Source organism: Gymnoscopelus braueri (assembly GCF_963280865.1).
Source record: "Gymnoscopelus braueri genome assembly, chromosome: 6".
Lineage (NCBI taxonomy): Eukaryota > Metazoa > Chordata > Actinopteri > Myctophiformes > Myctophidae > Gymnoscopelus > Gymnoscopelus braueri.
The window spans coordinates 33,588,715-33,604,184 of record NC_137607.1 but is presented as its reverse complement, the minus strand read 5'-3'; the positions used below and the strand labels follow the sequence as shown (position 1 = coordinate 33,604,184).

The following is a 15,470-nucleotide window of genomic DNA, read 5'->3' as shown; positions in this document are numbered from 1 at the left end:
GGGAGATCAAGTATCGTAAATACTAGAACAGATTCTCAATAAAGAGATTAGAAAAAGAAGGTAAAAACAAATGAATCTGCAGGGATTCATTCAACGGGCCAGGGAGGTGGGAGGGGTCGAAAACAAAAACAAACTGCTCGGACATTTTAGGTCTCCAGAGCTCATTGAGCTGCACTGGCACTTATCGATCTGGGCCAGTTATTTACTGACCATGGCCTGCATCTCATAGGAGTCAGAGGAGTGGGTGACAGAGGGCCCTTATTATTTATTGGGGTTTCTCTGACAAACACCTCTGATCTACGGACGCCTATCATGACTGACAAATGAACTGACTCAAAAGAACCTTTAGGTTTAACTTTCAGCATTTAACTCTGCAAAAAAGAAACGACTAAATCAATGACAAAACCTCATTTATATTTGATATGAATTCACATGGTCTGTGATTTGTTGGTAATTGCGAGGGCGAATTGGTTCCAACGTGCAGAGGTGGTTATGGGTCTGGTTTCTGAGGTGATGGATGGCATCAGACAGTGAAACATTTCCTTCACAACCTCCAGGATCAAGTCAGACCGTCGCACTGACCTTTACTTGTACCAAACATTCAGTAACCAGATCCATTAGAGACACCAACTAACATTTCGTTGAAACAGCAAGGTTGTTGACATGGCAGTAATAAACTATTTAGAACTGCACAATCCAAACTAATCCAACCCAACTGATAGCTGTCACAAGATACTGTATATATACGACCACCTCAGTAGCTGAACATTATGGCGATATTGTGGTCACAGGATGAGAATGTGTCTCTGGGGTGACTCATGAATGCCCTTACATCTGCAAAACCATCTGGCCACAACAATAAAAGCTGTCAATAAAAGCTGTCATCATAACTTTGGAATTTAAAATTAAACTTAGATTTTAGAGCACACGTGTCACCAAGAAAATGGTAACAGTGAGGTCAAAAGTCGAGACTGCAAAATTTTTGCTGTGGTGTTTGGCTGAAATGTTCGCTTGTGTGCCATCATTAAAATGTAATCTGGCATGCTGTGTTTTTTCATTTTTTCTGGAACACATATTGCCAAAAACTAAAGACAAAGGGATAGTAAGCATGGACATACTAGTAGCTGCATTATTAAATGATACATCACACGTTTAGCATTACAAGTAGCCTACTAAATTAACCCATTCAATCCGGGAACGCGTCCGTGTGTGTCATTTTAAGATTTCTTTGGCGATTCAAAAATAGCAGATCTACAAGCTCATAGCGCTGCACCGAGTGCCGCGCTATGAGCTTGTAGATCTGCTATTTTTCAAAAATCCTGAATATTTGTGCAAATCTTTGAATATATATATTTTTAAGAGAGCATTTGTAAAATATTTTGTTCCAGGGACCCCCCAGGAAATGTTTGCTTAAACATCTTTTTTTTTCAAATATTTGCACAAATGTTCACAATTTTTCAAAAATAGCAGATCTACAAGCTCGTAGCGCGGCACTCGGTGCTGCGCTATGAGCTTGTAGAGCTGCTATTTTTTAATAGCCAAAGAGATCTAAAATGACGCAGATGCGTTCCCGGAGTGAATGGGTTAAATGGAGGCACCTGTTCAACCACATCAGCCATCGCCTCACAGAACATGCCGTTTCCTCTCCACTTCTCGCCAATGCAAACGTCTGAACGGAGCAGGAGAAGTCGCATGGCTCTGCAGTGGGTGTAGTCATTGTGTCTGTACTGTAGTACATTTAGGCATTGTTCAGACTGCAGACAAATCCGATTTGATTCTCAAATCTGATCTTTAGGTCTGACGGTCCATACTGTTATTTGCAAAGTTATCAGATCAGATTTGTGTATTTCAGACGTTGTCAACAGTATCTGCATTTGTTGCTGTGGTAACAACATAGGCGTGAGTCATGCTTAACTTATATGCTCCGTCGTACGATGGTGTCACTCGTCAAAAATAGCGATGTTGCACGTTGTGCAGCTTGTAGATCGGCTATTTTTGGCGAGCAACGCGGCAAAGTGGTATATCAGACTTCAGTGTCCGAGTGTCCAGACTGAGACACATCTTTAGAGATCTGATTTGAGTCGCATTTCAAACCACCTATTGGCAAAAATCAGTTTCCATGTGTTTATTTTGTGGTTCAGACTTGTTAAAAACCAATGTGATTCCAATTAGGATAGGCCAAAAATCTGATTTGCCATTCTGAACATATTAGGCAGCATCAACAAACAAACCTATTCTAAGGTTTGCTGGCTGCCACTAGTTCAGTCAGCAGTTAGCACCTTCATTCAAAACATTATCATGAATCTAATTTTCATCTGTCCTCTGTTCAGATCACGAATAAAGCATAGTCTGTCTGTTCATTTTATGTTGGCTTTCAAAAGGAAGCTTGTTCAGGAGCATGCAAAAACAAAAGTACACCATTAAAACTTTTGAGAACACTGGTGGTAATCAAATACTATTTAGTCCCTTTTTTATTGTTTATTTACATACAGAACATGTACTACAACTATTTTTAATTATAAAATTATAAACTTCAAGACCAATCAAATAAAACATGCCTGTCTATAGCATTAGTTTATTGCAGTTCTCATTGGCCAATGTTTGTGTTAAATTGATTTAAAAGCCAGAAGTTGCCACATTTACTGTTTTCCTTTCTTCAAGGTTTTATAAGTAGTTATGACTTACACATTTTAATTAACCCCACTTTAGTGATTGAAACGTCTAAGCACCAGCCTACCCAAAATTCCGCCAACTCCTTTTATAAATATAAACATGCTATAAAAGACTAAATGATCCATGACGCATCGTTTTCTATATTTTAATCTTTGTGCGAGTCATTGAAAACAAGAGGCTAGTTGGCTTGGTGATCAAAGACTTACACTGGATCCATTCACCTTTTTAAAAGAAACCCAACGACCCAAAGCCTGTTTTATACTGAGTTGCGCGCCATTGTCGTGCACTAAAAATAACAGATGTACAAGTTCACAATGTGTTGCAGCGTGACACATTGTGAGCTTGTAGATTGGCTATTTTCAGTGTGCAACATCGGCGCACAACTAAGCATAACTAAACACAGAGGATCAAAGCATGGGTGCACCTTCAAAAGGACATTGTTCTATGAAGTACAAATGCTGTCACAAGAAGCACAGTAACAATGGCTCTCTAACCACAGACGTTTCATTTCAGGGTTAAATAAATCGCTCCCAAGATTATACGCAGAATGTGAAATAATTGTCTGTGTGGTAATTAATACACAATGTATTATTAAGAAATATAATTCTAGGAAAACCTGCGTTGGTGAGATAAGGATTTAATTAGACGTCAACATGCCTTCCATACCTCTGTGATAAATGATAATCATGTCACTGCAATGATTTGTAGAGTTATGTGGGCTGACATCATGTCTTTATCAGCCATTCTTCACTGTCAGCTGTGCTTTCGTTGTGATTGTGATCAAATCATATTACATTTGGTGAACAAAAAATAAAGCACTTCAGTATTCCTGGTGCAGAGGTCTGCGTGAGTCTTACTGCTTGGCAGCACACTGAATTCATATGTGAACTTTAAAGTTCAATTTAGAGTTACTAGACCGGCCCGTTTGGTACCAGCCTACTCGGGAAAGATGGGAACGATGCAAAATAGGGAATACATGCCCCACCCTGTTATGTAATACCCGTTATACCCGTTGTCTGTGTCCCTTTTGTGCCCATATGGAAAAGTCCTTGTGCAGTGGTAAACGTCTGTGGAGAATGTGTGAAGAGTGCAATCTGACTGTGAAAAGTGGACTGACAGGTGTGGGGAATTTGCCAAATCAAGATTAGGCCAGGGTTTTCATGGCAATCAATCAATTGGCACCTTTGGGCCACGGCCAGAGCCTTTTGTACAATGGGCGTATCAGTCGGATCGGTGGTTCTGGACAACCGCCTATCCGACTCGACGTCGGGCACTGCACCCCCTCGGGTCGTCTGCGACGTGCGTGCCGAATTCGAAGTCGGTCGGTCGAACGGTTCGCTGTACTACAGACGTACAGAGATTCGGTGCATTTATTGTAAGATAATGAAGTTCTGCTGTTACACCGGCCCCATCTGTGACCTCACCCATAGCTGTAGCTTGGGACTCATAGCGTTATCATTCAGACTTTGGGAGATTATAGGTATTTTTGATACATCGCATCGCACATTTGAAGGTGACCGACATGTTCCTACGGATGTGTGCAGTAAAAACAGGGTGGTAAAATGATATTCCGCTATCAAACAAACTGTTTAAATCAGGGTTTTTGACAGCCTGTGAAAACTTTTACACAGGTCGCATTCCCGATCAGCAGCCGATCGGGAATATGCTTCCGTGTTATTAAGCAGAACTGAATGACCTTTACTGTACCCTGTTGGACACATTTCTAACATCAATACATTAATATACATCAATACTGTGTTATAAGCTATAATGGACAGACCAGGAAGAAAACTATCTGTACAACATTATGTACAGTATACTACTACATCATGTTGATAAGATTTATAGGTGACAAAATGGAAAAAGAACTGCTGACAATGAGGCAAATAGGCACTGAAGGTGACATGTGCAGTCAAGTCATATTCCTAAAAAAATACATTGTAAAAGATGGTACAGTAGCTCATTTGTACGGTTTACACATACCAAAAGCACATAAATGTATAGTATATGGATGAGCTGTCAATCAGTGTAATGGCCTGTCGTTACTGTTAGAGAAATGGGATGTGACGTGAGGGTCACGGGAGGACAGCGAGTGTAAGAGGTCCGTTCAGTTCCATCAATCACCGGGCTTAAACCCCAACTTTCATGTCAAGCCTGAGTTATACTTAGTTGCGCGCGGGTGTTGCGGACTGAAAATAGCCGATCTACAAGCTTACAATGCGTCAAAGCGTGATGGGTTGTGCGCGTGTAGATCTGCTATTTTCGGTGCGTGACACCAGCATGCAACTAAGTATAATTCAAGCTTAACAGTGCCATTACATGCATTATGAAATGGGTGTTTCACAACTTCAGTAATGAGGAGTAATTAAAATAATTATACATATAGGGAGGGAATATTGTCAAGCCCAGTTTAGCATGGCGAGCATTTTAAGTATGCTTGGCATTCAGTCAGTACAGACTCCATACATTAATAGAAGTAGTAGGGGGCTGTAGGCTGTTCTCATGACACACCACAAGTTGCTCTCGCTTTTAGTATCCTCTTGTAACCCTGCACGAGGTAACCAATCTGTTGTGGGCAATCTATACTGTAGCTGTATAGGAGCTGCTGGTGACACTACACTTGCTCGATAACAGACCTCACACAGGTCATGAGCGTAGGGGCGTCCAGGGTCAGTCACCTGAGGTAAAGACGTTATGTACGGTGTCAAGTGTGCCAGCACTCACACCTGAGCGTTTTCAGACATAAAACAATCATTTCTGTTTTTTTTGTGGGTTTTTTATGCAATGAGGTGGTATTTGGAGCTTTTGAGTAGCACACAAGAAGTAGGTGTGGGACATGGCATCATTCCAATGAACAGCAGCGGCCAATGCTGTATCTACATACACACATATCTATGGTACTTTCTATGTTTTAGGTTACACCCATTACCCCCGTTATGGGGATAATGGGGCTTGAAACTTGCTTGAGACTTTGCTTTAATTATTTGTCATACAATAGTTACCCAGTACATTGTGTTTTAATGTAGTTAATTGATTTGAAAAGTCTAGCTAAAACATGGTTCCTGGAGAAAAGATTGATTTACAAACACAATTGTACATTCATGACTCCTTCATGGCAATGTGATCATGAATGCTATAGCGTTTATATTTTCATGTCGGGATACCAATTTCAAGCAATCAGGAGAGAGAACTCATACAGGATACAGGATGAAAAAAGTTAAATTGGAAGTGATGAAACAAAAACGATAGCAGACAAAATTGTAATTGTGACACAAAATAATTGAAGCTGATATATGGGTTGTCTCCTGATTGGATTAAATTGGTGGCCCAAATTAAAATGGAGAGATGGGACAGCACCTTTAATACAAAAAAAGGAGAAGTCCTCAGATCATACTTGCAGTCAGAGACTGAATCACATACTGTAAGCTTTTGACTGAACTTCACAGGTGCTAGCTGTTGTATTGGAAAGACCCCTCTGAGTAACAAAGCTCCACATCATTGACCCAAGGGTCCAAGATGGGTCAAAAACTATTTTGGACCGATGCTGTCAGCACCATATGTAAATGTCCCAGCACAGGTCATAAAGGGAAAGAAGAAAAAAAAGCCAGCACTTCAACTGAGATACGCGTCAAAACATTTAAACACGTTTGACAGTTGAAACCATCATTGACCTTCCAGCGGGCTTTAACCGGCTGCGGGGATTGAGCAGTTCAAAATAATCCCCACTGTCAAATGTCACTCAAGCTCAGAAATAACAGAAGTCATCATCCAGCTTAGCCCGGCACCAATTTTCGGGAGAAGGAATCGTGAAAATTGCTATATTAACCGGCAGCCATGAAATCTGTTAATTTTCTTTTCTCCTACAATAGAGATCAAACAGTGGTGGATTTGGGTAATTAAGTGTCCTTGATGCCTGTTGATGTGAATAGCTCCACTTACACCTTCACTTTACGTCTCAAGTAAAGCCTAATTTATACTTCGTAGCACGTCGGTGTAGCTTGCCAAAAAGAACAGATATACAAGCTGACAACCTCTCGCATCGCGCCCCGTTGTTAGCTTGAAGATCTGTTCTTTTTGGAGGTACCAGCAAGGAGGGAGCAGGGCCTCTAAGCCAATCAGAGACAGTCTGGTTCACAGCCTTATTCCACAGAGTTCATGTCAGACTTCTAATGACGCTGCCCTTCCATGAATACTCTCAATTATGTGAAAGGATCTCAGTAATAAAGTCTTCAATCAAAGTCACAGACCCCCTACAGAGAAGGTCCCGGGCATTGCATAAAACTATGTTTAACGCTGAGTGACTGGGTTCATAATTATGAGAAATCTGTAAAGCATCCCTTTTTAATTGCCTAGTGTTTTGGTTTATTTACACAACAGATTAAGAGAGAGACAACCCAATTCTAGTAAGTCGAGTTGACACCATGTGTGAAAGGTTACGCAATTGTCACCCCATCGGGTCAGCCAGACTGCACATGATAAAGGCAAAAGTTGACAGATTTTTCTTTCACTGTAATCTGGCTTTTATAGTGTCTTTGGTCTATTTTGGCATTAGTGCATGAAAGAGCTGCAAGCATACAGGATGTAAACTAAAAAGAAAATGGATTCAAGTTAAATGGAGGAACCGATGAGCAACTTTTAAGGTTTAGAAGCATTAGGGTCCCTTACAGCATATTATCTATCTGGATGTGTGGTGTGCTTAGGAATTGTGAGTTTTCATACAGCACATAATTTAGAAACGCAAACAAAGCAAGGGGGGTGGGGAGTGGGGACTGGGAGGTTGGCATCTAGCCAACAATCTGCATGATATCCTTGGGAAAGAAACACAAATATATAGTACTGTACAGAATACATCTACAAAATTAGAAATTTGCTTTTATCTGAAATCAAAGAGATGCTCGCAAATCTATTAAACGCCACCTTTTGTTTTGGTAATAATGCATCATGCTGGGACTTGCTTTTCAAGCAACATGTAGACGTTTGTTTTTGAACAAATATAATTAGGTTTTTTATTTTTTATTTTTTTGGTGTAGCTGCAATGTTAAAGCTAATTTGTATTTAGTAAAATACAGTCCTTGATGAGCTATTCCCAGAGGCTAAGAGGCCCAGTTTGTATTTTGAATCGGCATAAAATCCTTGAATTAAAGAAAACTCAAGGGCCTCTCACACTTTCCAGAGATTGTCGAGTGGCGGAACGCACTGAGATTAGAACGTTCGTCTCGGCGGCATTGGCCTACTCTATTCTCGGCGACGGCAGCATTTTGTAATTCTCATCCATAGGTGCGCTAAGAAGTGACCTGCTGTGCATGATCTATGAAGGCCTTGCTTCTCTGTGTGAAGGACTTCACGCTGGGCTCTTACTAAAAGATTGTTGTTTAATTGTTTCAGCCTTGGCATAATGAAAGTGTTCGGAACAATATGCCACTCGTCTTACTTCTGCGGATCAAAGCTTGGTGTAATGATGCCCCCATGATGATCCCCCTTCAAAATGAGCATCCTCCAAACTCTAAACAGGGTACAGTACTGGTGCTAGTACAGTAACAATGTAAATAAACAAATACCACACAACCTCTGCCACTGGAAATAAACATCACACACACGACAAAATCCATGTCAAAAGGGTATTGCAAAGATGAAATATGATGTGATGATTTTATCGTAGATGACATTATGAAACAGTTTCTCTCCTAAGCATTGATTAAAACCATGTGTTTCTTTGTTGTATGAATACTGAATGCTAGATGAAATGGCCTGGTAGGAGCACTGAAAGGCACAGACAGAAAACCAATGTCTTGTTGAAGCGATCATTAGTTACCATTTCATGTGTTTGTTCCTCCTCGGGGTAACACCGTCTGATCTATTTAACATTCCCAATAGCTGGTGAATCACTGCCGATGCTCACCACCCAGACAACAGCCTTGTTTGTTTTTTCCGCTAAGCTGTATTGACTGTAATGCTCAACAAACCTATTTACCAAGAGAAAATTCTTAAATTTGAAATTATTTATGAAAATCAATTGTGCATAGTGCATGCACTACACTTATCTGCAAAAGTCAAACTTCAACTAGAGGAAAAACAGGAATTGATGAATGTTCTTTCCTCATGGTCTGATTATTTGTGAACTCCGACAGCTCTCTCCAAATGTTCGACATTCTCCTCTGTGATTTTTGCTGAAACTGCTGAAAGTCAAGAAGACTACCTGTAATGTTTATCAGGATTTTTGAAAATGAACATTATAGGTGTGCTATCAATTACTGTATGCACACTAAATATAGATATCGGCAGACCATCATCATGGGCACTATTACTTTTATCTGGTCCAATTCATTTCCCACTGGCGTGTACAGTAAACTGGGAATAGAATAAACTCAACCTATGAACCTCCAGTATGTAATCTACCGTGGAAATTGTTTAACAAACAATGGGCTCTGGTATACTGTAAGTGGGATGATACCTGGTGATATGAACGGTGTACATTTTTTATGCATAGCGTCCATATCACGTGGAGGCTGCCAACCATATGGAAGGAAGTTGGAAGAATATGTTGTTCAACTCCCAAACGGTAAGTACTACTCATAATGGGTGCTTTCCAGGGCTATTGTCACAGTAGGATTAATTGTTTCAGAAAGAATGCACAATGTGGTCCTTCTAGTCCACATTTATTATCATTTTTGCAATCTGTTCATTTCAGCTATGAGTATTAGAGGAAATGTCATTATTCAGTATTAGAGTTATGCAATTTGTCACAATTTTTAGATTCTTATTTTTGTAAATACAAACTTTCTTTTCTTCTTTTTTTTTTACTGTTAACTTAGGCTCTCAAAAGAGGAAGCTTCAGTAAGCAGGCCTGTCTGACACACATAAAAAACAACATCCTATAAATTAACTACACAGGGACTACTGTTCCATTTTTATCCATTTGACGGCAACTGTAAACAGTATGCACCATGATCTCCAGGCGATATAAGCACAGCCAGAAATATATTAAATATTCTGTTTTTTACAAGGCTCTAAACCTGGAGATGAGGATTCTCCCAGTGTCACAAGTCAAGCTGCCGCTCTCTGTCCAACATTGGGACTTTTTAAAGCCATATTTTACATGTTCATAGATGACATAAATGACATACTGTACAGCTATCGATTATTTTCTTTGTGATTATTCTATCAATTGCTTTTTTGATTAATCTTGAAGTGTGTTTTTATACCATATTTGTTATATATCCATGCAAAAAAATCGAATACATTTTTATAATTAAATATTAATATAAATATAAATGTGTCTAATCACTTAAGCCCTATTGTATACTTTAACCCTACAATGGTGCCAAACAAAAAATTGCTAAAATAGTTGATAGTCACAATGCTTCGCTCACACTGTGAAATGTTGTGAACTTGTAGATCTGATTTTTTTTATTTTCCCCTACAAAATCGATTATTTTATTAAAATAGATTTACAATTGATTAACTATTGCACCCCTAATTCCAGCTCATATCAGTTCATATTTTCTGCATTGTAAAATGATATTTTTGGTGGTAATACACTGCTGTGCAGTACTGTAGCTTATGGGTCATAGGATTCAGAAGGTCATAGAAACTGTTTGTGGTGATGAGTGAATGCGTTTCCATCCGTGTTTGTTTGCGTATAGAATCTAAGGGTGCTGTTAAGAGTCCTACATTGCATCTAGAGCATGAAAACATGAAAAAATTATTCAAGATCTTTTGGTGATTGCTTTCTGAAATGAATGGGGAGCTGTGTCACGTCTGTATGCGAGGTATTGTATGTAGAGGATGGATGCACAGAATACAAACGGGCTTTCATGAGACAAATGAAATCAGATGGTGTAAACCCCTACAGAAAAGACCTGTTAAAAATTCATAAAGGTTAAAACAACTGTTTATTCTGAGCATTTCAACGAAGGACGGTACGCGGCTCCCTGTTGCATTGCCATCCCAAGCAATTAAAACAAACAAATACGTGCATACTGTATTCAATTAGTCGATCACACACACACACGCACACACACACACACACACACACACACACACACACACACACACACACACACACACACACACACACACACACACACACACACACACACACACACACACACACACACACACACACACACACACACACACACAAACAAAAACATTATACATTCATGTTTGTGCATCATACCACCTTGGTCTCTTTTGTTTTAAAATAATAATAATGTCTTAAGCAGTTCTGAATTTTGTTAGATATGACAACATGGCAAATAGCCGGAAAGACGCAAGAGACAACCAGAATGAAATGGCATAGATGAGCCAGATGTGAACCTGTGACACTGTCATTGTTTGTGCCTTATAGCCTTGTAAGCCAGAAGAGTCCCACAACACATGGTTTAAATGTATTCTAGATAGATGATGCATTTATGCATGTGGAAAACACAGGTAGAGCCAGTTGGAGAAAATCTGCGTCTGTTCTAATGTCAAAATAGATATCTCCCTGTCATCTGGAAAAACTACTGGAGTGACAAAGATTACAGATCAGCTGATTAAGTGTGTGGAGGAGCTGCTCTTACCTTGGGTGGAATCATGGGGCCGGCCCCGTAAGGAGCCAGACTTGGCGGGGGATCTGTGATGTAGGTTTTCTTGGGAGCCGGAGGCTGGTACGAGGCAGGGGCGGGCTCAGGTACCCAGCCGCCAGGGCCACCAGCGAGGGTTGCTCCGGGATGATAATGCTGATCCGGGTAGGCGCCAACAGGGCCCATGGGCGAAAAGCCTGGCTGCGGTGGTCCGTAGGCAAAGTCGGGGCCTTTGGGCTGGGCGGGCATGTACTGCACCTGCGTGCCGCCGCGGTGAGGCACTTGGTTCCCGGGGGCCTGCTGGTGCTGAGGCCCCGGCTGGGCGGCCCGCACCTGGACGTTGAAGGTGGGCTGGCTCGGAGTGGAGGCCGTGGCGTAGGAGGCGGCGACCGGCTGAGGAGCGCTCTGGAACTGGGGCTTGGCCACCGGGCTGGCGGAGGAGGAGCCCCCCCCGGGGGCCTGGGGCTTGGGCGTAGATTTCTTGGTGGCGGTAAGAGGCGGCTGGTTGGGAATGACCATTCGTTTGTAGCCCGTCACCGGAGCGTTGGGACTGGCTGGTGGTGGGGCACTGGAGTTCTGGGTGAGAACAATGAAACAGAAGCAGACTTTAACCACATGAACACTAGCAATCCTATTCTGGGCATGTCATTATAGGTGAACATTTCGTGACAATAGGTGGACATTCAACGGAAATAACCAATTGATTGATCATTCGGTTGTGGAGGAGCCCACCCATCTGACCACTTAACCGTGGTCAGATGGGTGGGCTGCAAACACTTTTGAGATTTTCAAGGGGGCCCTGATCCAAAAAAGGCTCAGAACCACTGCTGTAAGTGGTTAATACTGCCTCCTTATCCTACCTAAACAAATCAACATGTCTCTCCAGCTCTTTATTAAACAGAAAATGCATTTTCAGTGCTTTCTTCCTGATTGGCTTAAATGTTGTCACCTACCTGAAAATGTATTAATATTCTGTTTACTAAAGAGCTGGAGAGATCTCTGTGACCGAACAAACGCTCTGTAGCAATGATTACTATCAGAATATAGTACAAATTGGTCTCAAAACAGGCCAAACTGATTTGCACCCTGACGTGACGTGACGTCAGGGTGCAAATCAGTTTGGCCTGTTTTGAGACCAATTTGTCTCCCGTTTTTCAGTTCCAACAAAAAAAATTTATGAAAACAATCTTTTTTTAAATGTTTTAAATTTTAATTTTTTTCCCTTATTTAATTTTTTTACTTTTTCCACACAGAACCAGGAGATAACATGCATACAAACTGGCTCAATAGCGCCCCGTGCCAAACAGGACAATGTGGTATTGCAGGTGAAAGTGCTTTATAAGCCAGAGAGAAGTTAGTTGGAATGAGTACAGTATATCTGAGGCTTGATTTAGGCTCAACCTTTTGAAAAACATTTGAGGGACATAAACAATATGATATTAAATATATATATATATATATTTTAATTCATGGTGTAGATCCTTTAACAAAAAAACAAAAAAAAACTTACCCTACCTTTAACCACTAATTTGTCCGACTTCATTTCAGAAAATGTTGTAAAACAGTACTGAAAAGCATTTCTGCAGTAAACAGGATTAAACGAGACTTGAGCAGCACACAGCACAGTCCCGGTGAGCAGTGGAAGCGCAGCACTTTGATTCCAGGGACCATTTATTGATAGCGTGGTTTACAGTCGAGTAATTATCCAGCCGGCCTCCTCAGAGTCAATTACAAGGCTACCTCAACAGCGGAGGCTGTGCGCCGTCCCGACCGCGGCCGGCCATAAACCAGAGCTAATAAAGCGGGGAGGGAAGGGATAAATTGTTTGGTAGAGGACGCTGTGACAGCAGATTGGCAATGGCACATGACACTTGTGCTGACTCTAGCTGCCTGTACGGGCAAGATGTTAAATCACAGAGATTTGTAGTGCCTGGTGTTCCTGGGAAGAAGAGACTGTCGTAGACCAGCAGCACAGGAGCTCCGTGCTGGGATTCTCACTCTAACACCACCAGCACCTGCTCTGATATAGCTGTAATCGTTGGTGTACTGTATAGGCCACAGATGAAAACATATAGAAAAAATATGTATTAGGGGCTTCTGTCCTCTACATAACTATGAACTGTTTTCCACTGATTATCGGTGTCAGACTTCCAACCAGACTAAAATGGGGGCTATCATTAACCTTGGCTGGTCTTATTAGGTTATTGCCTAAAGGGGAACAAAATCAGAGTCAAATATTAATTTTGCAGCACTCTTTAGACCCTTTGAAAGTTGCCGTGATAAGATGTCTTCCTAAATTGGGTCAAAGTATTTGCAATTGATTTCCCTTAACAGCTGATTATTGCAGAGATACATGCTCCTCACTGCATTGTCATTTCCTTAAAAGGGGAAATAGAAAATATGGTGTAATTGCAACCATGGTGATTCATTCATCATGTTGAAGTAAATATAATCAAAAGTGTTGGTGGTACTGTAGGTGTGTGTGTGTGTGTGTGTGTGTGTGTGTGTGTGTGTGTGTGTGTGTGTGTGTGTGTGTGTGTGTGTGTGTGTGTGTGTGTGTGTGTGTGTGTGTGTGTGTGTGTGTGTGTGTTTCATTTCTTCCAATCTTATCAAAATAAGAGTTGATACCCCAAGTAACTGTAAAAACAACAACAAAACAAACAACTGATTAACAAACAAACAATTCAAAACAACATAAAACTGCCTCTGGAATATTCTATGCTCCAACTCTGATTTCTGTCTCAGTGATTATTGCTGGGATTTATAAATAAATAAATAAAGAAGTCTGTCTGCATACAGAATGTGTGGAACAATCTCAGCCATGCCCTTTAGGAAGTAAAATTACTCAATTTAAATGTTTCATGGTTTTTAAGTAGTCCAGATTATTAATTTATCTTTAAGGCCTTAAAACCTACAGTAACATTTACTTAGCAGAGCACTGGAAATGCAAATAGGCCCCTCAAAATAATTACACTGTCATGGTGCATTTTCCACCAATTAGATTAAGTGTATGAATCCAGTCCTTTCTTAGGTGAAGGAACTGATATAAGGGATACAATTTGCCAGACCTGAGAACTGTGTTAACAGTTTTACGCAGCACTGGAATGATCTATACAGTGTTTTATCTTTCTGAGTGTACAATACCGGCTAAAAAGTGAATGTTTAGATAGTCAACAGTCTAACAGGGCTATTCAGGGTAAATACAGCTAGTCTGTAAAGGTCCTTAAACACAGTTTATTTTATTCGATTAATTAAATAAATAAAAATCTGTTTGTGTCATGAGTACATGCACACGTAAATATTACGCTGTGATAAAGCGATGTATTGGGGTTTTTTTCTGTAATTAAGTAGTTTTTCGCCGCAAAAAAAAGCATCAACCTGTATGAACGAGGCATCACCAAATAAATAGTTTGATGTGAAATATTTGCAGACACATTTTCGGATTGTTTATTCATCACACTCCTGGTGTGTAAGGGCCTTAGGACTCAGGTTACAGGAATCAAGTTAAAATACACCCTTCCAGATGAGATGGTCACCTTCAACATCAATCAGTGTCACTGACATATAATGCAATCTTCTAGTAGCTATGGCTCTGACTCTCCTTACTAATATAACTGTTGGTGAAATTGGAGCTCATTCCTGTATGCTCAACGTTGATATCGCAGGAAACATATGACACCAGTTGAAGCAAGGAAACAGAATGACCTCAGGATATTTAAGACATGTCAAAAGTGATGGAGGCTTTTAACCCATTAAGACCTGGAACTGTGTCATTTTTAGATTTGAGCTAAAAAGCATTATTTTACACTTTGGGCTATTCAAAAATAGCAGATATACAAGCTCATAGCGCGGCACCGAGTGCCGCGCTACGAGCTTGTAGATCTGCTATTTTTGAAAAATCTTGAAAATTGGTGCAAATCTTTGAATATATGTTGTTTAAAGCAAACATTTTTAACTCAAATCTTTGCTTCAGGGGGTCCCTGGAACAAAACATTTTGAGATGGGGGTCCGCGGGCAAATACATATAATTTTGGGGGTCCTTGACATGAAAAAGATTGAGCACCACTGATATAGAAACATACGTTTTTCAAAATACTGTTGAGATTTAGGAGACATGTAGAACCGGCTTCAGGTCTCAATGGGTTAAATGATAAACCTGGCAAGAAAAGGGCTGCTTAAAGGGCAAGACCACTTTGGTAGAGGTTTGGGTTCTGTAGTTACCTTGCCATG

General features: G+C 40.6%; 1 protein-coding gene across 7 annotated transcripts in view; it reads right to left on the bottom strand.

Annotated features, from left to right (window-relative positions):
- lpp (LIM domain containing preferred translocation partner in lipoma) overlaps window positions 1–15,470 on the bottom strand; it is a 185,554-nt gene that overhangs the window by 54,216 nt on the left and 115,868 nt on the right. For all 7 annotated transcript variants that reach the window (XM_080431290.1, XM_080431296.1, XM_080431291.1 and 4 more), the window contains one exon: window positions 11,238–11,816. In XM_080431290.1, coding sequence (XP_080287416.1) covers window positions 11,238–11,816 — 579 coding nt within the window. The remainder of the gene's footprint in view (window positions 1–11,237; window positions 11,817–15,470) is intronic.